This window comes from Embiotoca jacksoni, unplaced genomic scaffold (genome assembly GCF_022577435.1).
Source record: "Embiotoca jacksoni isolate LCO1_2020_lvr unplaced genomic scaffold, fEmbJac1.0.p SCAF_4, whole genome shotgun sequence".
Classification (NCBI taxonomy): Eukaryota; Metazoa; Chordata; class Actinopteri; family Embiotocidae; genus Embiotoca; species Embiotoca jacksoni.
The window spans coordinates 48,958-73,210 of NW_027185392.1; the positions used below are offsets into that span (position 1 = coordinate 48,958).

A 24,253-nucleotide genomic window follows, 5' to 3' on the forward strand; every position below is an offset into this window, starting at 1 on the left:
TACCTTCAGAGGTTAAAGAAAAAACCCTTTTCCTTCTTCGTCCTTATTGAATCACTAAGAATACTAAACATGTGTCATACAAAAAGCTCTACCCACAACTGCAGCTGAAGAATCAAGAGTAAAAGAACAAAAAAAAAACAATCCTTCAAATGTCCCGGCTGCCACATCAGACAACATGAAAATAAGGACTTTATTTTGACATCCCAAGAAAGAACTACCAGACTCGTTGTGAAAACCCCACCCCGGACCGAGAAGGCAGATCCTCGGCCAGGAGGAGAGGACTCGACAGCTCTCCGAACCCACCCCGTCCAAAAAAACACAGTCGAGTCAGCGTCCCGCAGCTCAGCGGGACGAGTAAACAAACCACTGACATCACATGCATGACAGGAGACACGGAGACAGATCTGAGGCGTCGGTATGTCAAGCGGGATCACGTCTCCCTCCTCGGATCTTAAGGAACATTTTATATATTGAGAGCAACAAGTTTGAAAGGAGGTAAAGGAAGGATGGAGAATTAAAAAAACAGGTGACTTACCCGACTTGCGCTTGGAGCCATAGTCCCTGAAGGAGAAGCAACACAAGAGGGACATGGTTAGTGATCCCCGCTCGATCGATGACACAAAGCATGCAGTCACCGCATGCGGATTCTGATCCTGCTACAAATGCATGCGATCAGCTTTAGCGCGCTAACAAATGCATGTGTTTAAAGGGTGTGGGGGGGGGGGAGAGGGAGGGAGAGAGAGAGAGAGGGAGGGATGACTTTGGCCAGCTGCCTGTACTCCCCGCAACAGACACTAATTGGTCATGTGACTCTAAAGAAGCAGCACCGCCATCCTCTTCATCCCTCCTTCGTCCCGTCAGAAGGAGACCTCTCCCCACATTTGAACGAAGGAGGATCAGTTTTAAGATGGCTTGCTTAATGGATTGTAATGGGATTATGCCAGAAGGCTGAGCAATAGATCAGAGAGGCGTGTGTGCGTGCGTGTGCGTCTTTTCTCCTGCCCTCGACAATAGGGTTAAAAAAAAAAAAAAAAAAAAAGATAAGACAAAAAGAAAGAGACCAGGTGAAGACAGAAGGAGCTATTTATAGAAATGCAGACCTGACAATCTGTCCATCGTCACCCCCCTCCCCTCTTCCTCCCCCCTTCCTCCTTGTGCTCTGTGCTAGCATCAGTGTCCTTTTCAGTTTGACAAAATCAAAACCCTTCGTCTAACCTCAGATTCAGCCACGTCATCCCTGCTGCAGCGAGGCAGAAAATCAGACGCAGGCTGAGCAGTAAAAAAGAAACTACAGCTGCAGTGAAGAAGAAGCAGCTGAAACTGAAACTTTCCCTTCCCGTGTGAAATATCCTCCTCATTTTAAAACACACAGGCAACAATATCAACCTCCAGACGGCATCCAGGGACGGAGAGACCTGAAGGTGAAGTGGTTTCCTGGATTGCAACATGACTCATTTTTCTAAGAGGAGATAGCAGCTGATGGCTGATCTCACGATAACGGAGGGATGAGTGAGAGGTGAGAGGCAGTGTGGAAAGTCAGTGAATGTGCACACAGATGATTCAGGATCTAGCCGTGTGAATTAGGCTTGATTTAGGACAGTTCGGAGCGTGTAGTACACCAGTCTGTCCATTAGAGGGTACCGTGTCAGTGTCACGTTTTGCCTCGACCAAAGCGTGAAAAGGACACACTCGTGTGGCCAGGGTTGAAGAAAGAGGTCGTGCGACGAAGTACGAAGAAAATCCAAGTCCATATGGGTCTGGTCCATAGACAGTCTAAAAAGTGAGGTCAATGCAGAAGTGCCAAAAACTGGAATACTACCGATGGCCACTGGGGACTTGCTCCAAAAAGGCTCCATAGATTCCCATTCAACTTCTCTCATGAATTACAAAGTCAATAAAGGTTTTCCACAAGTCACTATGGTGTCATTTGCTAACGTCACTCCTTCTTAATAATTTTCTGTTGGTCCATCTGATAATAATTCCATAATTAATTTGATATTAGGCCTCAAGAAGCGATATGTTTTGGGGCGTGTCTGTTTGATTGACAGGCCGGTAGTGCAGTCAAGGTTTAGCTATTGGTAGGCTATCAGGCATACAGTCCTCAGGTTCCCAATCAGATCGAATTGACCAAATACTCGTCCAAATATGGTAATTTCTGGCTCAAAAGAAGAAATATGGTGACAACCAGAATGCCGAACTCTCGGCTTCAGAACTTCACCAACCAATGGGTGACGTCACGGTTGGTTGCCGATTGGTGCGGCAACGCTCTATTGAGAGTTGTTTCCTGTCGTTGCATCCTAATTATTGCAGACCCGGGGTTAATTTGGAAACTATTGGAGTAGCCTTTAGCCAATCGGCATTGACCAAAACATACCATTAAATTGTACGCCGAAGCTGTGAGCGGATAGTTGGATGGTTTAAACCCAAGACTTCCACTCCAGAGACCAGGGTTGGAGTTTGTGAGAGATTTCTAATAAGTTAGAGGAAAGTATGTTAAGTTACACGACATATGTAACGTTACTTACACATCAAACACCCAAACAACAACCTTTTCCGAACCAGGTATTTTTTTTTTTTTTTTTTTTTTTTTATCAGAAACCTAACTACGGCTTTTTCCGTGGCTAAACCAAAAAGGCACTTTACTTTCCCCGCCTTGACAAATAGAACATGACACTGACACGGTATCCTGTTTTATTACGAGCTGTGGCCTTGATACCCGGTTGGACGACTGACCTCGCTGCCACCCCCTCCCCCGTGAAACGACCCATTTCATTAATGAGGGACTTGATCTTGTCAGGTGTGATGCAGAGCGAAGAGAGGGCTGCAGATTATACCGCTGTGGCTGAGACGGCAGAAACTGCTCCGAGCGGCGTGGCCGGCGGTCAAGGTGGTGCCCTCTCCCTGCAGGAGGTTAATGAACGCCTCCTCTTGGATTCTCGCCAAAGCTAATAGAGAGGCGCACCGACATCGACGACAAAACGGCGCTGGTGCACGAAGCCGAAAGCCACGTCAGTTTTTTTGTTTTTTTTTAAAAGACGCGGCTCGAATCTCTCGTGTCACTCCGCTCTCTCTTCTCCATCCCTTCATCCGTTACCCCGGTGATCTGATGTATGCGTCTCTTTGTGAAAGGCCCACGGCAGATGAATGACGCCTTTATACCGACCTCTCCACCGAGGTCTCTGTGTGCTATGGCGACCAGAATATGCTTCTTTGTCACCGAAGTGGGACACGGAGAGAGCGGGACTTGACCCCCCTCGCCTCGTCCCCGTCCGTCTCGAGCCCCGCCGGACGCACGACCTCTAACGTCTCTGGATAAGGATATTACTTGCACGGCGTTGAGCTGTGTGGATGTGTCTCAGCGGAAAGTATGCCGTGAACAGACCGAGCCTCAGAGCCCATTTGCCCTTTTTAACCCGAGGCTTTCCGTGGCGGCTGATATCCTCCGTCAGGAAATGTTATTTCCATTTACACGAAACTCGTCTCTTAGTCCGACTTTCATGTCACAGAACAAGACGTCTAATTAATTTTCGGGTACGTGACTCAACCAGTTCCTTTTTTTTTTTTTTTAATTTCATCGTGTTGCTGCTGATTCATTTAATTTCCCAACATAAAATACCGCTCTGCAGTGAAGCTGCAGCCTTCATCCATGCGTGGCTCCGGTTTTAACAGGGCAACAAGGATGGAGGTCATTTGGTCAAGAGGACATCGGTCACAGTATTTACAGCAGCGACACAACAGATTTCTGGAGTGGAATATCCTGAAGATAAAAAAAAAAACTGTGAAAGAAGTTTATTTTCTACGTTAGACTACAGCTTCAGGGAGACTCTTTGGCCGGAGTAATATTTGGGTTTTGAGGAAGCATGATTCAACACTTCTCCTGGTGTTTACTGTGCAGCTTTCTTGCCGTATCAGCATTTCCCAGCATGCCTTTATTATTTCTTTTGAGAATAGAGCGACCAAATTAAATATAAATGATGGACAGGAATTATATTTACTTTTGTTAAAAAATGCCATTTTGAAACATTCATTGGTTTGTTTGTAACTTGTTACGCGAATGAAGTTTTCATGCAGTAATAACTGCTGCACATGAAATATAAATTCACAATATTTGTTGTTTTCATGATGACAAATATGTTATTTTGTGGTCATTTCTGTCTGAAACCTTTAAAGTGTGATGAAATTATAACTCCATGTCATAATACATGCCGTGAGTTCACATTAAAACAACTCCAGGTAAAAACAAGCAAACAGAGTTGATTTGAACTCACGAGAGTTTATTCCAACAACCAGAATTTGGTGTGTAACACTGTCTACCTTCTCCCTTTGCAAACGGTGGACGCCCGCCTGCTTTACTGACAAACAATTCGACATTTTTTTTCAGCAACGTAGAAACGCTTCAAAGTCTGGTCTGAATGAAGGTAAACGTATGCACAAACGGCAAAATACAAGAGGAGGCACTGCGTAACGGGATTGTCCTTTTTAATGCATGCCGGACGCGCGCCGGGTTCATTGAATCGGCAAACGATCTACATGAAGTGACGACACAATAAGGCGCAAGTGTGGGAACCTGGAAGTGGCCGCTTGTGACTTATCAAGGAGGTGAGTACCGGGGGCGGGGGGGTGTTGGGAAGTTGGTCTGCTGGAAAACAGCAGCGGCATGAGAACTGCTCCCGGGGAGCCTGTTAAGCTATTCACGCTGTGCTTGGTTTGAAAGGCAAACACAACCTCCAAACTCTACAAACAACTCTCAATCAGGACGATGGGGGGAGGAGGTGGGGGGGGGGGGGTGGGGGGGGGGGGGGGTTGTGGTCCAATTGTGGATGTCAGCACAAATCACAGTCCGCCTCTGATTGAAGGCCCGGACTGCAGCTGGTTATCTACATGGATTCTTCGTGGGTTAAACGCTGCTGATAAATGATCGGACGCGCGCGCGCTTTTTCGCCCGCCGTCGCGCAAAGCAGGTCGGAGCGGGTCAGGTCGGCTTGCATCACGCGTGGGCGGTCGTTCGCGGCGTTCCCGAGGAGGCGTGAGAACGACAGGACCGCGTTTTGCACGCGCACGCTAAAAAAAACCCAAAAAAACAACCCGAATGTCAGCAAACGCACGAGCAAATTAGCGGCGAGGAGCTAATCGGCAACAAATTTAACACCAGTTTGGAGCAGCAACAGGAAGCACGACGACTTTTTAACTGCATTACATTTGGACACGGTGGCGGGAGGGCGGCGGGCTATTTTTGGCTTTTGTTTTTAGAGGTATGTTTTGTTTTTTTTTGGAAGCATCTGTAAAGCATTAGGCCACAGAGAAGAAGGTGGGAGGATGAAGAGGGAGCGCGGAAACGCAGAGTCCAGAGTCTAGCCAGTGACCCGAGTCCCCCGTGGCTGAAATCAAACTCTTCCCTCGAGAGCCCAGGAAGCCAGCTCCGGCCGCCTCGGCTCTTTTCCTTACCTCTCCTCGAGGTATGAGGAGGAGGAGGAAGCGCCGGGTGAAAGGCGACGTGCAGAATACACACAGCGGTGATGGAGGAGAGGGTGTTTCGTGTGGCTCGGTGTAACCTCAAGGCCATTTTTTTTTTTGTGGGTGTTTTGCAACACTCCGGTCGTGGCGACAGTATATTTGTGCAGAGGAGTTACTGAGGCTTTGTTTTCCTTCTGAACTAAACTATTTGCGGTGACAGATTCCTGCGGCTGTTTGCGTACAAATATGTACAATTAGCAGCGTTTTTGTTTTTTTCCTTTTTTTTTGTTTTTTTTTAAGAATGCACCAACTGACCGAAACGGCATCTTTTTCTCATAAGTGTGCTTTTAAATCTGTCCGGGACATACTGCTAAAAAAAAAAACAAGTACGCATACCCTCCGCAAAAACATCAGCAGATGGACCGGTTACATACAGAGACGACAACATACACATACATAAACACACGCACACACACACTCGCAGGTTTCGTCACACTTTTCATCAGATACTGACGTTTCGTCACAGCGTGTTCACAGACTGCAGCTCCGTGAGGCAGCGAACATCTTATCAGTTCCAGAGCTCCGAGCTCTCGACGTTGTTTGTCAACCCGAAACAGATGTGAGTGAGTATCCTGAGAGACCGGCCATGTAGCGCGCGCGGGGGGGGTGGGGGGGGGGGGGGCGGTAAAGGAAGTCAGCTGACTGCAAGTCGTTGTTTTTTTTAAGTTTGCTGATGAATGAACAGAGAAAACGTCAGAATCTTGAGTTTTTAAATGAAAATAAAGGTTGTTCTTTTTTTTTTTTTTTTTTTTTTTTTACTTTTAGCGCGTATTGAATCTTCCCTTAAAACAATTGGGACATAATACTTCATCCTAAATATGCGACTTGAACTTTGACCCTCCCGGCCAGATCGGCTGCGATCTGTAGCGCGACATTGAAAGTAAAACGAAAAAGGAATGCGATTTGAAACGAGTACGCTTCTTCTTCTTCTATTATTTGTGGGCGGAGCTTTAGCGCCATCAACTTCTCTCGGCGGCTCAAGCGACGTGACGTATCTTCCGCCGCAGAGGGTTGTGGGTCAGAAGAGTCGGAGTAGCATGCTGGCCTGCAGACGGCAAAATGTAGTAGGACATCCTGGTACTTTTGGCATCCTGTGAAATCTTTTCCTGGCGTACTAAATAGTATGTTAGTACGGATGTTAGAACGCTGGGAACGTTCCTTCACTGTTTAGCGTAGAAGTGTCGCTGAACGCGGATTATGTTGGCTGTAAAGGGTGAACAAAATTACCTTGTTAGCTGTATGAAAATAACTGGCTCTGATTACATCGTAGATAAATGTTCAGTTTCTATCTATATATCGCTAAAAAAACTTCTTAACTTGCTATTTGTTTGCAGGCTAATGAATCCATCCCTCTAACATCGTTTAAATCTCCGTAGAAACAGGGGTGAACTTAATTTCACGTCGAATTTTGTTTAAAAAGAAACCCAAACAGATGCTAAATATTTAACAGCGCTAAAAATTTGGACCCGTTTTCTTCTCAGTGCTACGTACAGCTCAATAAGATTTTAGTTTACGGCACTGTATTATTGTGTGTTTGGAGTCAGATAAAAGTTTTACTATTTTTTTTTTTTTTTTTTTTACAAAAGCCTTTCAGTAGCTTACATTTGCAAAAGAAACATAAAAAACGGGTCCAGGACGGCGATGGATTTACTAATTAGAAGTTAGTGGGCTGGCAGACAAAGAGCTAATCAATATGTTTACGAGTATTAACATAATGGATGCAAGTTAATGACTCTCAATGGCCTCCTGCTAGGCTAGCCTGCAGGAGCAGTAAATAAACACTTCCCTAGATTATCGCCTTAGCCTCTCTTTCCACCCCCACCCTCCCCGCCCCACCACCACCACCACCACCCCACCCCTTCACCACCGATCACCCCTCTGAGCGTTGTCAAATCCGAACCCCGGCCCTAACCTTCCCACCCACGGGTCCTCCTGCTCTAAGCCCCATCAGGAGCCCCAAATTACCCTCGGCGGTCCCCCGTCTCGCGGCCACGACAGCACTGTGGGGATTAACACTCCAGATGGGGTTCAAGGAATCAATTAACCTCGACACTCTGCGGACACGAGCAGAGACGCACTTAGCGAACACACACGAGATGCATGCAAACATCTGATAACGCCGACTTCAAAATAATTCAATGAAAGAAAAAAAAACAACCTTTCTTCCAACTCTCTCCACCGCATATTTAATCACTGACCAAAATACCAGCGTGTGGAGTGCAACAATTAATAAAATGATACAATAATGGAGCCTACTTATATTACTGACTCGTCTCATAATTATTTCCTTGATACTGTATTAATATTTTTAGCCAATGAAATGTCCATCAGGATTTTCCAGGACCCAGATGACGCCTTCACGTCTGTGTCCAGCTGACTGTCCGAAACAAATCATCAAATATGACACTGAAAAGCAGAAAATCACCACACTGAAGAATCTAGAAACAACGAATGTTTAAAATGTTAAATGGAAATGACTAAATCTGTTCATCAAACAAACTGCAGAGTAGTTTTGGTGCCAATTGACCAATCAGTGGAGGAATAAAACACTCAACTCTGAAGAACAATTTGAGTCTGACATCTTTTTGGATCAAAAAATGTCAATCTTCTAGTGAAAATCCTTAAAATGATCTCATTTTACTCCGTCATTAAAACTTTCAGAACATGTGAATGCACAAAAATATTTCTTTTCTAAAGTTAAACTGCTGAACACAACACATCTCAGACTTCACTGTAAAGTCCACGCTGAGTTTAAAGTTTCTACGTCACACTCGTATGAATTGAACCGGACCAGGATCGGCTTTCCAACTATTTGTGATGTCACAAATCTTGGTCGTAGCCCCGCCCCTTAAAAAATATATATATATTTTCAATCAGCCTAAAGAAACTTTTCCCCTTCAGCAGCAAAACGTTAAAAAAAAACATTTTGTTTTTAAAAATACGGCACAGTCATCCTTCTGCACAGTAAAGACCAAACATCCACGAAGCATTTAAATTCAGTTCATAAAGTAGAAATGGCAAGTTTTGTTTTAATGCAACAGATCTCTCCTGTTTAAACTTAAAACCTAAATCATACGGTGATCAGCTCCAGATGATCTGACCCTGAAGCTCAGGACGGTCACCACGGTGTTTATACGTCTTCTAACCACAACCAGTTAAATAAAGACAAATTAGATGAACACGATGTGAACAGGCAGATTCGGGGGAAAAAAATACCCTCTTATGTTAATATGAGTGACAGGTTTGGACCCACTACACTCCAGCCTCACAAACTCATTATCACCCACTTATTCCTGATTAGCCTGAAAAAACAAAACCCACACAAATCTGTCTCCCCCCTGTCACCCGTCACCGGGGGTAACCCTGCTACTTAAGCAACCCCCCCACCCCCCTGTCGGGAGACCCAAAAACTGACCAATCACACGAGTTCACGATTTATCCCGGTAATAATCTGATAATCTTTCTTCAGCATCTCTGTCTCTCTCCTCCGGGCGCGAGCCAAGGTCACAGCCCATTGTTATTCATGGCGGAGGTGCTGCAAGGGGGCACGATGAATGATGATAGCATAGCTCGCGTCTCACACCACGGTGGCCTATGGGAAGGAGGGGGGGGGGGGGCATTGGCCGATGCTTTCATCACGGCCCGGGATGCGGTATGCGCATATTAATAGAGAAATTTGTCAGCGTTATGGTCTGCAGAGGACAGATAATTCCATTTAGGCTGATAGTTATATGATTACTGACCGTGGGCCCCGGACAGATAAAACAAATCACTGCTAACGTCACATGCAAATCACCTCCGTAAAAATGCAAGATGTGGGGGGGGGGAATGCAAAGTAAGAGAAGAGGAAGAAAAATATGCCTCAGAAAAAAGGGGGAGGAGGGAGATCGGCACAGCGGAAATACATCTCACATGGGAAGAGCAAAAGGAGGCCAGAAAGACGACAGAAACAGACTCTTATAGACGCGGGGAAGCCCGGGTGGGGAGAGGGGAGAGGGAGCCGGGGGTTGGAGGGGGAGGCTGGAGGGGGTGAGGGGGGAGCAAAAGATCGGACCACTGGCCGAACTGGATAAAAGCAACTGAGGGTGCACAGAGCTCCATGTGTTTGTGTTGTGGAGTACGCCACCATGTGGAGGGTTATTAGACAGGAGGAGAAGAGCTGTGTGGGAAAATGTTAGTGTGTGAATGCAGTGCAGATGTTTTCAGCTCGTTGTCCTTTAAAGGGACAAGTTCATAATTTATAAATCCATCTTTAAACGACACTCGCGAGCGCGAATGTTGCGTCGAAAAGAGTTTTTGGCTCCTGTAATTGTTCCTTAAAAGATTGAAATCTACAGTTGGTTAAATCCAAGGGGGTATCTTGCAGTTTAATGTTATTTTGTGTCACGCAAAATCACAACACAAGTTATAAAAAGGTACTTAACATGGTAAAGTCCTTATAAAGGAACCCAACAAGTCAATAATTCTCAAATGAGCGACAGCTGGAAGGAAACCCTCCCCTTTAACAGGAAGAAAATCAAAGTTATACGGTTTTTAGAACCAAGTTTCCTCACAAAGAGTCTCTTTCAGAGCTGATTTTAGTCGCATCAATGTGTCTGATGGATTGATTCTTTCATACAGGTTGATATTTAGCCCGTAAAACACGTTTCACCTAGGCATTTTTTTAACTTTTTATTTCCAGCTGGAATATTCCTCCCAGATTCAGTCAGCAGCTCCTTAAACTTTAAGGCTATAAAAATAACGATGCTGGACCCCACGGATCGGAGACACTTCAGACCATCAGTCTCTGTGTCTTTATCACCAGCTCAAAATTTACATTTTTACTTCCACCATTAATCAACACTGTAAATTAGAAAGTAAAAAAACATGTCTTATAACGATGGACCAGTTGTTACTGAAGCTGTTATAAAAATTTAAAACTGCAACTCTGTTGATTTTTGTACAATAAGATGTATTCAGCATTGTTCCTTCATTTCTAGTCATAGTGGCGCAGAGACATATGTTTATATATATATGTATATATTATACAGCTATGTCTTCTAGACTGCTACACAAGCGTTTGTTCAGATAATATCGCTCCATACACTGAAACATAAGTCTTTTACAGATGAATATGTATCTATTTTTTGATTTTAGCTCCATTTTTCTTTTAACAAAATACATAAATGTGTTCTTAACTAAATGATTATTTAGTGAATTTTTTTTTGCTGACAAAGCACTTCAGATCCCATGTGAAATGCATCTAATGAGATATATCGCTTATTAATCGTTACCGATGTTAATGAATTTTTAGGTCATATTTTCCGAGCACTCTGAACTGAGCTGCTGTGGAAGGAACGGCGACAACAAACCTGTGATTTCTTTCCTCATCACATTGAGAAACAGGCTGAAAAACAGCGGAACATTTTATTTCTAATCATCTCGGGACTCATTTGGCGGCCCCCGACCCACAGATTGAGACCCTCTGGAGTTCAAGGAGTCACACTGGGCAATTATTATGTGTGCGAATGGGCCTAAAGTGTCCACATGGAGCGCTTTGTTTTGAGACATAACAGCGTTACAAAGCTGCAGTGACTAAAGTCTCGGCTTTCATATCTCGGCGGGAGGAGAGGGACATCCGTGTTTCTGTGGTTTTTCCACTCTGCGGGACATTTCCACGCGCAAAAAGCCGCCCATTCAAAATTCATCGAACACGACAGCTGCTGGACTTCAAAAAGAAGCAGCATCTGATTGCATGAGAGTGACATCGTCTACCGAGTCCCACTTTTCCTCCCTCAGAGCTGGAGCGCTCCGGTCAGCAGACAGGGGGCGCTCAGACATGTTGGAGCAGAGTGTTTTCTGATGGTGGGGATCTGTGCTCTTTTTTTTTCTGGGCTGTGATTGATGGGAGTGCTGCACTGCCAGGCATGCCTCGTCTTTCTCTAATCCGATCATAGTCGGACAATTCAATCTTACATGGAAGAGAAGGAGCTCTCTGCCCATCGCCTGGGCATGAATCCTGTAACAAGGTTTTATGGCGGGATGTATAAAAAAAAAAAAAAAAAACAATGCCACAGAAAGAAAAATGGCGCTGAGGTCAGATCGTAGACTTTCCCTTTAACCGGAATGCCGATATATCCCATCTGCTGCCTCGTTCATGGAGCAGGTTTAAGCGTGTGGCTTCTTCCCCTCCTCAACTCCCGAGAGGACCTCAACAACAACAAAAAAGCATGCCAAAAAGCTATCTGCACTTTTGTTATGAATATGACATCATTTAACCTCCTTGTTGTACCTTCTAGTTGCTTTATTTGGTTGTTTTTTTGTTGGATTCTTTTAGTTTTTTGTTTCTGAGCGGTTTGGAGCAGGAAGTGACCATATTTGGACAAGCTGGGGGAGGAGGGAGCGGTGGATCTGACTCGATCTGATTGGAAAACTGACGGTTCTACGTCCCGCCCACCGATAGCCGTAACCTGACTGCACCACAGACCTGTCAATCAAACAGGCATGCCCCCCAAAAACCCAAATTGTTTTGAAGCTTATTTTATAAATAGTGACGGGATTATTTTCACATGGATGGCCAGAAAGCTAATCTGGAAGATCGGCATACAGAAAACTTGTGGAAAAATTGTATTGACTGAGAATTTCATGAGAGAAGTTGAATGGGAGTCTATGGAGCCTGAGACTTTTCGGAGCCGACCTCTAGTGGCACTCTGTGGTATTGCAGCTTAAGGCACTTCCGCATTGGCCTCATTTTTCGGAGGCTGGAAGCTACGTCCACTTTTATATCCAGTCTGTGATTAGGAGGTGTAACATTACGGCAGACAATACTCAACTGTACTGATCATGGGTGAGATTGTCAATCTTCAAAGTTCTAAATAAAGTTTATTAAAAAAAAAACTAAAAAAAAACAAAAAAAACAACAACAACTCCTAAGAGGACCCCCATCCCTCTTCCCTCCCCTCCTCCCACTTCTCCTTCCTCATCTTCCAGGAAGTGATGAAGTGCACCCGTTTCATCACCGCTGTGTCGCGGGCCCCCGCTCAATTCATCACGCTCACGTCCAGTCCGGCCCTCCCGGAGCGATTACTGTCGCAGGCCTGGCAACAACCCGGTGAGCGAGTGTGTGAGCGCGAGTGAGTCAGACGCCGCATCTGGGTGGATGAGCGCATCCATGTAAGGTGATGGAAAAAAAAAAAAAAAAGATGGAGCCGTCACTGTAGACAGACGGAGAAAGAGAGAAGAGCACCAAAATAACCTGACGACGACGAACATCACAGCAAGAAAAACACAATTTAGACCGAAAGAAAATTGAAAAACAAAACAACAACCCCAAACTATTCTCCTGCTGCTGGATGTGTTTCAGGATGGGACACAAACATTTTCAAATATAACTGCATGAGGCAGATCGATGCACACGCACACGCACACACACACGAGGCCCTCCACACTGAGCTGTCCACTCCCGGCACACTTAAAGTGTTTTAACCCCGTCGACGCCGGCTCGCTGCTCGCTGCCTCCAGCGAGTGCTACTGATCCTAATAGTCGAAGCGGTTTATCCATTAAGGTCGAGTGAGTCTGTCGCCCGTCTGCTGCGAGCGGGAGACGGAGCGGAAAGAGCCGACGACAGGGAGGAGGAGAGGAAGGCGGAGGTGGGAGACTGGGAGGAGAGAGGGAGGGGATGCTTCACGAGTCCCGAACAACGGAGAGAAGAGGATGAGAGGAGAGATGAAGGCCCGAGCGCTTCACACTAAAAACAAAGCGACACACTGAAAGAAGTGAAAACATCTAAAAAAAAAAAAAAATGTACGATGAATGCAAAAGGCAAGTTTAAACTTTTAGAAGTAAAAATAAAAAAATAAAAAACTTGTTTCAAAGTGCAGTTTTATTTTTAACGCCTTAACATTCTTTTATAAAATAAACTTTGCAATGAGGTCGTATGTTTTACCATTATTCATCTTCTAATCTATTCATAACCATTTGCTTTCATTCGGCTGTTAGTGATCCTTTTCTCTGAGGAACTCGGGCGACTGTCTGTATCAACGTAAAAAAAAAAAAAAAAAAAAGGTTTGTAGACAAACAGACAAATGAATAATAATAATAATAAATAAATAAATAAATCCTTTTCTTTTCCCTGTGTGGTGTTTTATTTTGGTGAGACCCATTTTTAGTTTTTATTCACACACACACACACACACACACACACACACACACACACACACACACGCACACACATGCACACACCATGATGGATTAATATTACCCGTCAGCAGTGCATCCTTCTCAGGGTTTCAAATCACTTTTTCACACCACACACACTTGTGTACTTGCACGCTAAAACACACACACACACACACACACACACACACACACACACACACACACACACACACACACACACACACACACACCCTCTTCCCCTCCCTTGCTGCCCATGATTCATTTTCATTTAGCAGATGCACGATGGGTAACGGAACCAAAGTGCAATATAGCAGAGACACATCAAGTCCTCGGGATCGTGATGTCCAACGAGCCATCAAGTGAGCACAAACAGTCACAGTCATACACACACACACACACACACACACACACACACACGCACACATCGATGTTCATGTGTTCTCTTTGTTGTTCACCTCTTTTTCATTTCTCTTACTGACACAGAAAGTGAGTTCAGTTTTTCTCCTCTTTGTTCTCGATGCTGCACGCGGCTTTATTAGCAAGATGAAAGAAACAAATATTGATTTTCTATTTCTTTAAATATTGATGATGCACAAAGACTGAGCTGGCTGTTCAGATATGAATTTAAATTAAACGAGTGCTTGGAAATGAAAAAAAGGCCTTTCACAAGGACAAATTGCATGTTTCAGTTCTTTTTCACAGTATTTAAAGCAATACAGATGTTCATAACGTTTTTTTGTTGTTGTCATGTTTTGTCAAACAGCTGTGTAATCTCCCCGCAGGCTAAAGGGGAAACTTCCTGTTTCAGTAAAATCCTTTTCTTTATTTGAATTAATTCTGTTTCACTTTTGCTTCTAATAAAATGTAATTTTGCCTGAAATGTGTGTCACGCTGTTACAAGAGGAGATTTTAACATTTCCCATTTGGGCATTGAATATAATGAAAACTGTGCCGGGATGTTGGAGGTTTATTTTTCTTCTCTTTTTAAAATGGATCTATTTCCTTAGAATTTACAATTGTCAAAACAGGGCAAGACAGGTGACGAGTTTTTATAACTATGATACGTTTACCAATAAAACAAACATAATTTTTATTCTGTGAAGCGATTTAAGACCACTGACTGTATATAAAAGCGTTCGTAGCTTCCGGGTCTGAAAAATGAGGCCGACGTAGAAGCGCCTTAAGCTGCAATACCACCGAGTGCCACGAGAGGTTGACTCCAAAAAGCCTCCGGCTCCACAGACTCCCATTCAGCTTCTCGTCAATAAATCTTTTTCACGAGTTATCGCGATGTTGTTCACTAAAGTCACTCCTTCTTATTAGTTTTCTGGCGGTCCATCTGAAAATAATCCCTCATTAATTAGAAAATAAGGGTTCAAATCACAGTTTAACACACTTTTCAATTTTTTTTTCCGCTCAACTCCAGAACCAACGATCGAATCTAAAGGTTATATTTCTTTTCTAAAACCTTAAAAAAAAGATTGTAATGTTCTGAAATTGTGGGGAAAGTGTACGATAACGTTTCTTAAATTAAGCGCCGCTCGTTGAGGACGATATCTGACACCTGAATACTTTTCCTCCTGTTTATCAAGACCAGAAGTGCTCCTCTGAACTGTGGAGTTCCTCAAGGCTCATTCTTCGGACCTCTGTTTTTTTTTTCTATCTCAGTGCTTCATCATCACCATCCGTACATCCTTTTACTGCCCTTTGTCACCAGTGGACTTCTATATGGACCCCAGTTTAATTTAAGCACATTCAGCAATTAAAACTCCTGGCACCGCTTTGCGCCACAGATGGCGGCTAATAGACCGCATGCGACGAGGGCAAACGCTATATAGGTACATTATTGATGCTCCACGTGTACGGCTTCATCTCCTGGCAACAAGATTAATGCGATTTCTTTATGCACCAAATGCTGGCGCTCGCAGTACAGAGAAAGAGAGAGAGAGAGAGTGGGCGCGAGAAGAGAAAAGATGATGATGATGTTCGCGGAGAGAAAAAAGGAGGAGATGAAGGACACGAGTCAAACGGGCGGCAGAAGGAGAGACAGAAGGACGGCGAGGGAGAGAGATGCAGGTGAGACGGAGGGGCGAGCGGACGGAGAGGGAACGAAAGCTGTTGATCAAAGAGCGACTGCGTCGGCGGCGGTGTTCGTAACCTTGAGCTGTCTCGTCAATTAAACGCACTTGAATTTACGAGGGCGAGTTGGATACAAAGACTTGGAGGAGAAGGAGGAGGATGAGGAGGAGGGAGATGCTCTGTAGTGGAAAACACTGGCAGACAGAGGTCACTGAGATACAGGAGAGGAGGAGGAGAAAAATATGGAGAAAAGTAATTAAAATTCAGGTTAAAAATAAAAAAAATAAATTAAAAAAAAGAAGAAGAACGTAGCCCGGGTGGAGCAGCAGCCTTCGGGTGTAGCTGTCTCGCAGCACGGGGACCACGTTACAAATGAATGCTGGAGATACCGGCGTTTGAGCTTCGGAGAAGGAGAGAGTTTGTTCTCTAATTAAAAACTACCCAAAGGGGCTATCACCTGCTATGAAACAAGTCGTTCTTTCCTCCTCCCACTCTCGCATCCATCAACTCCTCTCTCTAACATCCATCCCCCCCCCCCCCCCCCCGTCCTCCCCCCGCTCTGCCCGGCCTGCTCCGAGGTCTTAACGAACTCGGTGAGAAAGAGCTGATCTGGGAATAGAGTGGAAAGTGAGAAGAGACAGAGAGTTAATGAGCTTATAGCCACCGTACAGCCATGCAGTAGTTTTTTTTTTATTTTATTTTTTTTTTATTTGAAGACAGCCGACGCACGAGCGGGAAATCATCGATCGACACAACATCACGTTTGCATGTCGTGCAGTGCAATAAGTGCTAACAAGCTGACACACTGTCTGCAATGTGTGTGTGTGTGTGTGTGTGTGTGTGTGTGTGTGTGTGTGTGTGTGTGTGTGTGTGTGTGTGTGTGTGTGTGTACATATAAACTAATCCAGGTTGTAGGCAAAAGTAAACAAGCTGTCATTACTGCGGTGGGATCTCACCTCAATAAATCAGTCCCGTATGTCAAGAATAGCACATTTAAATCCACATAACCTTCATGCTAAAATACAGGCATCTAATTGCCATTTTATTTGTTGATGTCTTACTTTTTTTTTTTATACTTTGCAGCCAAATTTCGTCCAATATTTCATCGAAGACTTTTGTTTTTTTACCTGCGGATCAACAGAATGAGCTCATGCTGCTGTGTGTTTTGAGCTGTTCCAACAACAAAGTCATTTTTATTTCATCTGCAAGAAACTATGAAGCTTAACCGGAGTTGCTGCATATTTAATACATATCAAGCTTTTTACAATTTGAGGTTTGATTAAGGAACTTTGTGCATTAATAATCAGCTGCACTTTTTTTCCCTCATTGACCCTTTTTGTTTTATTCTTTTATTTATTTATTGATGGGTTGATTTTAGTGATCCTTCTGTCCTCTATTTTCATCCCACTATTACCACTGACTTTGACTTGCTTATTTTATTGTACTGTCTTTAAAACTTATATTTACGTGCGAGTTAATCAATACATGCATTTCATGGATCTATCCGTCTATCTATCTATCTATATTCAGGCGGTTTAATATAGGCGGTTTAATAAGTGATGTATCACATCTGCGTCTTCAAAAACAGCTATATAGATAAAAGGTATTATTATTTATTATTATCTGTCAAGGTTGTACATTTTTAGATTCATAATAACAAGCTGTCAAATCCAGGAACATGTGTTGGCTTAAAGTTTTCCAGGGTTAATGTCAGAAATAGCAGCACACTGAAAATCCCCAAAATAAGATGCTGAAGTGTAAAAATAGTCCCGAGAATCAGGGAACAGACTCAGTAAGTATCTGTGTGAAGTTTGCAAACATTAGCCACCGTGAGCGACACGTCAAACCAGAACAAGTTATGTTGTCGCATTAAAACTTCCGTGAGAACTGAGGATGGCAAGTTTGGGTTTTACTACCTATAAATTCTACTTTTGGATTTTGATATTTCTTCTTTCATAAGTTTCCCACCACACCGTCTTTCTTTGTTTACTACATTCTGCTCAGGTCAGATAAAAGTGGTGATATCTGTTATTTTTTCTCTTTTTGGGAGTGAGTAACGCCCACATCCACGTCCGACTATCAACGATCCGCCCTTCAGCTCCTTCTCTGCCACCGCAGTGATGGTGCAACAAATGAACAACACACGCCGGCTACAGGATTAGTCTATATGTAAAGTGTGTGTGTGTGTGTGTGTGATCTGTGCATGCGGTGTATGCGACACTCACTCCACTGGGGGGTTGACGTCCTCAGCTTTGGTCTCAAAGAAGCGCAGCACCTCCTCGCTCTGAGAGATCTGAGGGGGGAGTCGAACCAGGGCCTACAGAGAGACAGAGACAGTGAGGACAGGAAAGCAAGACGACTGGAGAACATGTTTCACTGCAATTTAAAGTTGCAATAATCAACACTTTTCATGATAAAACAGATCAGACGACTGTAATCAGAAAGAGGTCACTCAGTAAACAAACCCACAGAGGACAATCACGCACCTCTGCAGCTCCCTTTAGCACCTTTTTAGACACTTTTAGCTGATTGTTTTGGGGTTGTTTTGTTTTTTTTGGGGTGCAGCTCACAACAGCCTCGTTTCTTAAGCTAAAGCCAAAGGCAGATTTTTCTGAAGCATCAGCGGAGACCAAATCAAACTTTAAAGAAGAGTCGATACTGAGTCTATAAACTGTATACACGCAGGAAGTGACTGCTGGCGCTGCGACGGGTCCGCTGGAAGTTTGAGCTGCTTGTTTTTTTGGCCAACGATAAACCGAACCTACGATTCATCCCGTCCACGACTCACCTGACGCGAGCTTTCTACTCACTTCCAAGAGAGTCGGGCTCTAGCGGGTTTTTCTGATTTAATTCCCAAATATTCGCTGCAATACATAGGTGATGTTGCAGTTCTCTAGTTGCAGACACACAAAAAAAAAAAAACAGAAGTTGCCTCCAAAAAGCCTCCTGTTCCGTAGACTCCCATTCAACTTCTCTCATGAAATTCTAAGTCAATAAAATTTCTCCACAAGTTATCTCTGCGTTGTTAGCTAAAGTTGCTCCTTGTTATTTGTTTTCTGGCGGTCCATCTGAAAATAATCCTGTCATTAATTAGAAAATACATTTTTTTGGGGGGGGAGGCGTGTCTGTTTGATTGACAGGCCTGTGGTGCAGTCAGGTTACAGCTATCGGTGGGGGGGTGACGTAGTATCGTTGAGTTTCCAATCAGATCAGTCAGATCCACCGCTCCCCCCCCAGCTCGTCCAAATATGGTCACTTCCTGCTCCAAACCGCTCCGAACTAACAAGGTAGCACTGAAATCCAAACTCGAGGCTTCATAACGGCCGGTGACAAACCAACGGGCGACGTCACTGTTGGTTGCTGCTTGTTGGTTACACATCTAACAAACTAATAACAGTAGAGAGCAGAGAAAGGGTCTCTCTTTTTGCATATTCATGGACAAAGCCAGAGTCAAAGAGAGGATCGTATTTCTGTCTCGCATCTATATTTAATGATCCGCCCGCCTGCAACCAAAGCCAGAGCTCGTGTACAGTACTGAGGGTCCAGTATGTGACGGCCTTTCATTTACATGGCCACAGTCCACGCTGCCTTCATGTTTCATTCCATGGATCCTACATATGATTGAAAAGGCCTCGGTGGCTGATTGAAGAGGCCGCATGACGCTGAGCGCCCGCAGCTGGCCGGCGCTCGCATCCCGCAATCTCCAGAGAGCAGCTCCTCTGAGAATACCGGCTAATTACTCTTCCTCTGTTGTTTGCCTCGTAAACAGGATGCAGGAAGTAAACAGTGTGGAGCACTACACAGTGGCTTCCTATAGCAACTGTAAACATCGGCGCGCTTGAGGTTATTTGAGTAATGAAGAAGGAAGATTTCTTTTCTGTTTTATGAACCCTCTCCGGTTCATTTCACACGAAGCTGCTTTAGGTTGTTTTTTTTTTAACTCCTTTTGGTCCCCAATTACTGAGCTGACGCTGTGGCTAAACCCCTCCTAATGCAGGCTGAGAATATTGCTCCCTAATTGTGCGTATAGAGAAAGCTTAATGCACCCTCTCCCTGCTGCCAGTGTGGCTTTGTGCCAGGAGGAAGGAAGGAAGGAAGTGGAAGGAGGGAGGGCACGGTGGAGGAAAGGGTCTGAATCCAATATAAATAAAAAAAAATTAAAAAAAATAAAAAAGTAATAAGAGTGGGAACAGGAAGAGATAAGGCGAGTTGCCCTTGAACTGCAGGGTTACAAAAAGGTCGCCGCTTTCAAGTTTTGTTTTGTTTATTTTGGGAGGGAAAGGAGGCGCTAATTTGGAGGAGAACTTCCTAAAAATGAGGCGATGAGGTCGTTAGAGAGCAGAAGTCAGTTTCATGTGACGGATCGTTTGATCCTCGGAAAACATAAAACACGGGAGCACATTTCTGACTCTTCAGGTGTGTCAGAGTCGCAGCTCTTCACGGCATCGATCGTGACCCTTCCCTTCCCTCCCACGATTTCAGATAGGACACCGAGGCATGTTTACGGTATTTACCCTGCAGTAGTCATCGATAAAACGCAGCCGCTTCATGGCCACGTCTCGCACATGACTCCTCCGGAACAGGATTTTGCCTGTAGGGAAAAGGGAAAGGAAAAATAAATCAAAACGGAGGTAAAAGGTGAAGGAAGAAACAACCACAAAAAAAGAGAAGCGTAAACACTTCATACACGCATACAAATCTGACTGCTTCGCGTAGTACTCGTATTCACCAGCAGATGAGAGTAATGAGTGATCCAGAAGCATCTCAGTCCCACACTCAAGGCCACAGCTGTCCCTTCCTATAGATTCCCTGACCTCTGACCTCTGGCTTTATAAACAACAGGTAGGATTTATAAACACGGGTCGCATGTTTCAGACCTTTTCCCCCCGTCCCACTCAGGGGGGACATTAAAGTGACACGGCTGTGGACCTCGACCAACCCCCCCCCCCCCCGCGCACACAGTAAACACAATGCATCCTGTTTCACAAGTGTAAAGTGAGGATATATAAGCACACGAGCATTAAACTCCTACCAGGAATATACAGATTTTCTATTAAATCCTTTTTTGATATAAGAAAAGAAGTTTAACATTCAAAAACTTTGGTTAAATAAAATTACAAAATTTGACTAAAAATGGAAATGATCGGATCGACTGATCAACTTTTAGTACCTGACAGTTTATGAACTGAACATCTTATTTTGAAATGGAACCACTAAACTATCTGATTTAGTTTGTGTCGATTGAATTGAAAAAAAGTTTAAAGGGAAAATTTCATTTTGCCTTTTTGAAAATTTAAGCATTTCATCTTGAATACGAGAAGGACTTTTTTTTTTTTTTTTTTTGCATCCAAGTGGTGGTCAAAGTGAAATATTTCAGTGCTGTCACTTCAGTATTATTTTGATTTCAACATCATTTATTCAGTGCAGATTAAAATCCCAAATTATGTATTCAGTTTCTGTAAAAGGTCACAATCCTTACAGCCTTTGTTGCTTCTATGGCGGAATGGGTGGCGGAAATGTCTTTCAAGTGCTCGGCTCGAACTGAAATAAATTTTAAATTGCACGAGTCCATTAAGCGTCATGCGGCTCAGGATGAGGAGCTGAAACTGAAATCCGTGTCCGCAGACAGTCAGTAATGTCTTGCATCTGGCGCCACTGACTTCATAGAGAAGAGGGAGGTGGATGCTTGGTTAGTTTTGCTTGTTTGAATGTGTGAGACTCAGGAGGAGGAAGAGGAGGAGGGCTTGAGGGGAGATAGGGAGCATTTACAGTTGATGCTGGGACCATGTGTTGGCCCGCCGGGCTCAAACAGAACGTTTACCAAAATAAACTGCTGTAAACAGACCAGAGCTTTTTACTCCCCGAGCATGAATGAATCTACAGAAAAGCTACACGACAAACAAGACAGGTGTACGCACACATACACACACATACATACATACACAACACGTGTGTGTGTGTGTGTGTGTGTGTGTGTGTGTGTGTGTGTGTGTGCGTGTGTGCGTGTGTGTGTGTGTGTGTCTGTGTCTGTGATTAGCAGAATCACTGTCAGCCCTTCTGCCGCGGACACTGAGCTGCCACAAACACTGCCATCGATCACAGCCTTCACTGTGCTGTAGGTCGCCGCCATGAACCTGAATGTCAGGGGAGACGACGAGAGTGTGTGAGTGTGTGTGTGTGTGTGTGTGTGGCATGATTCAAATCAATGCTAGGAGACACACACACACACACACACACACACACACACACACACACACCAGTGTAATGACATGAATAAATTCATGCAGAAGCAGAAACTGAGCCAGAGATACACACACATATCTAAAAAAAAATCGCCCCAAAAAATAAACATAGACATACAGGCATGCAAACACAGCCGAGATCTGAAAGTCACTGCCTTGTCAGCAGTAACACACACTTCTATATACACACACGCACACGCACACACACACACACGCGCACACACACACACACACACAGGCAGGCAGGCATCAGTAACCAGCTCATATTGACGCCCCTGCCGGTGCCGGTCATACATTATTAATATGGCAGGGAGCCTGTTCAGATAACTGGAGCTCGGGAGCAGGCGATTACCTGGGAGAAACGGGATGATCCTCTTCTTCGGGTCTTTCTGCCCTCCCTCGATCGGGAACTTGTCGAGTATCTGCATCTGCGGAAACAACAAGGAGACGGCAAACTGTTTTAGTTCGACGGCCAGTTCAACATTTTTTGGGGGGATTTATTTGCTTTTCTTTCTGAGAGTGAGATGAGACCATCGATATCACTCCCCTCTGACGAGGAGGCAATTTGCTTCTTTCCAAAGCTCAAAAAGATTCTTGCCGGCACTTCCGAAGCTCGGTAGTAATGTGCTTCATTTGCACGCAAAGGGGAAATATCGAATAAAATACACACAACATGTAAATAAACGACTTTTAACTATTTGGAGTTAGCCGGGGCTAGCTGCATGGTAGCATCGAGCTAACATCCAACTGATAACAAGCCTCCTATTAAACTCATCACCAACAAAAAAAACAAGTAAACTTTGAAATATGATTTAACGTCCAGATTTTACGTTCTGACGATGCCTTTGAAAAAAAGTGATGAAGTCACTCTCTGCTTTGTGCTAAGCTAACTAGCACACGGGCATCAAACTTAATGCACAGCCATGACATTTTTAGAGCGACATGTCAGCTCTCTTCATCATCCTGTTTCTCTTCAAGGTGTATGTGCAGCATTTTTAAGGGTGACACTTTTCACATGCACTTTAATCGCACAGCTGCACATGTGCATCAGGCATGTTCCCCCCCCCCAAAAAAAAGACAATAAATCAAAGGCTTGTCAACACATCTTCGGTCCCGAGGGTGCCGAGACTCGACGAGCTGCGCGGTTCCACGGCGAGTCAAAAGCGAGCTGCGATTTATTCATAAAGCGCGGCGACACGAGAAGTGCTGACGCCGGCGGCGGAGGTGCAGGCGGAAAGGAGGACAGGGAAGGAGGGGGAAAAGACACAGAGACAGAAGAGACACACACAGCAGAGGTCAGTGGGGGTGTCGACGAGTGCGTCGGCCCCTATTGTGTTTACCCAGTTTTACCCTTCAAATAAATCATTCAGGAGAAGGGATTAGAGGGGAAAACGCGGAAGCAAATCGGAGCGGAGATGCAGCAGAGGGGCTGGCAAAAACACACTGCACAGCACTGCAGCAAACTGTTTCCTCCAGTAATCAGAGATGGGAAGGAGGTGAAGATGCATGCATGCGTAATGGGGGTGGAGAGCGGGAGAGGGAGGGGGGGGGGGGGTTGAAGTCCAGAAAGGAATATAAGAGACGATAATAGACGTCAGCCTGGTGGGTCTGTGGATGCATGGAGATATCTAGAAAACACACACTACGATCCCCCACTCCTGAAAGCACCCGTCTGTCAACCTGCAACCTGAACTGCACTCAGTTCACTTGGCTGAAGAGTTCGAGGAGAGGTGACGCTACACAGGTCACGATGCGGATCCCCGGTCAGTGTCTCGTTCTGCTACAGAGATTTTTTTTTTTTTTTTTTTTTTTTTTCTCTTAAGCTCCGGCTTTCTACTGCTGTGACAGCACCACAGACTGTATATAAAAGTGGACGTAGTTTCCGGCTCTGAAAAATGAGGCCGATGCGGAGGTGCCTTACGCTGCAATACCACCGAGTGCCACTGGAGGTCGGCTCCAAAAAGCCTCCGGCTCCATAGACTCCCATTCAACTACTTTCATAAAATTCTCGGTAAGAAAATTATTTCCACAACTTAGTTTGGTGTTGTTAGCTAAAGTCGCTCCTTCATATTCGTTTTCGGGGTGGGGGGGCGTGTCTGTTTTGATTGACAGGCCTGTGGTGCAGTCAGGTTACAGCTATCGGTGTATCAGCTCGCCCATATATGGTCACTTCCTCCTCCAAGCTGCGACGGCCAGATTCCGAACCCGAGGCTTGATAACAGCCGTCCGTTCACAAACCAACGGGTGTAGTCACTGCTAG

The 24,253-nt window shown here is 44.6% G+C and overlaps 1 protein-coding gene across 6 annotated transcripts in view; it reads right to left on the reverse strand.

Moving 5' to 3' along the window:
* The window catches only part of sh3pxd2aa (SH3 and PX domains 2Aa), a 101,184-nt gene that overhangs the window by 47,311 nt on the left and 29,620 nt on the right, over window positions 1-24,253 (reverse strand). For all 6 annotated transcript variants that reach the window (XM_069166815.1, XM_069166814.1, XM_069166817.1 and 3 more), the window contains exons 3-6: window positions 22,346-22,421; window positions 20,266-20,342; window positions 17,977-18,068; window positions 536-561 (exon numbers count right to left, since the gene is read on the reverse strand). In XM_069166815.1, the coding sequence (XP_069022916.1) occupies window positions 536-561; window positions 17,977-18,068; window positions 20,266-20,342; window positions 22,346-22,421 (271 nt within the window). The remainder of the gene's footprint in view (window positions 1-535; window positions 562-17,976; window positions 18,069-20,265; window positions 20,343-22,345; window positions 22,422-24,253) is intronic.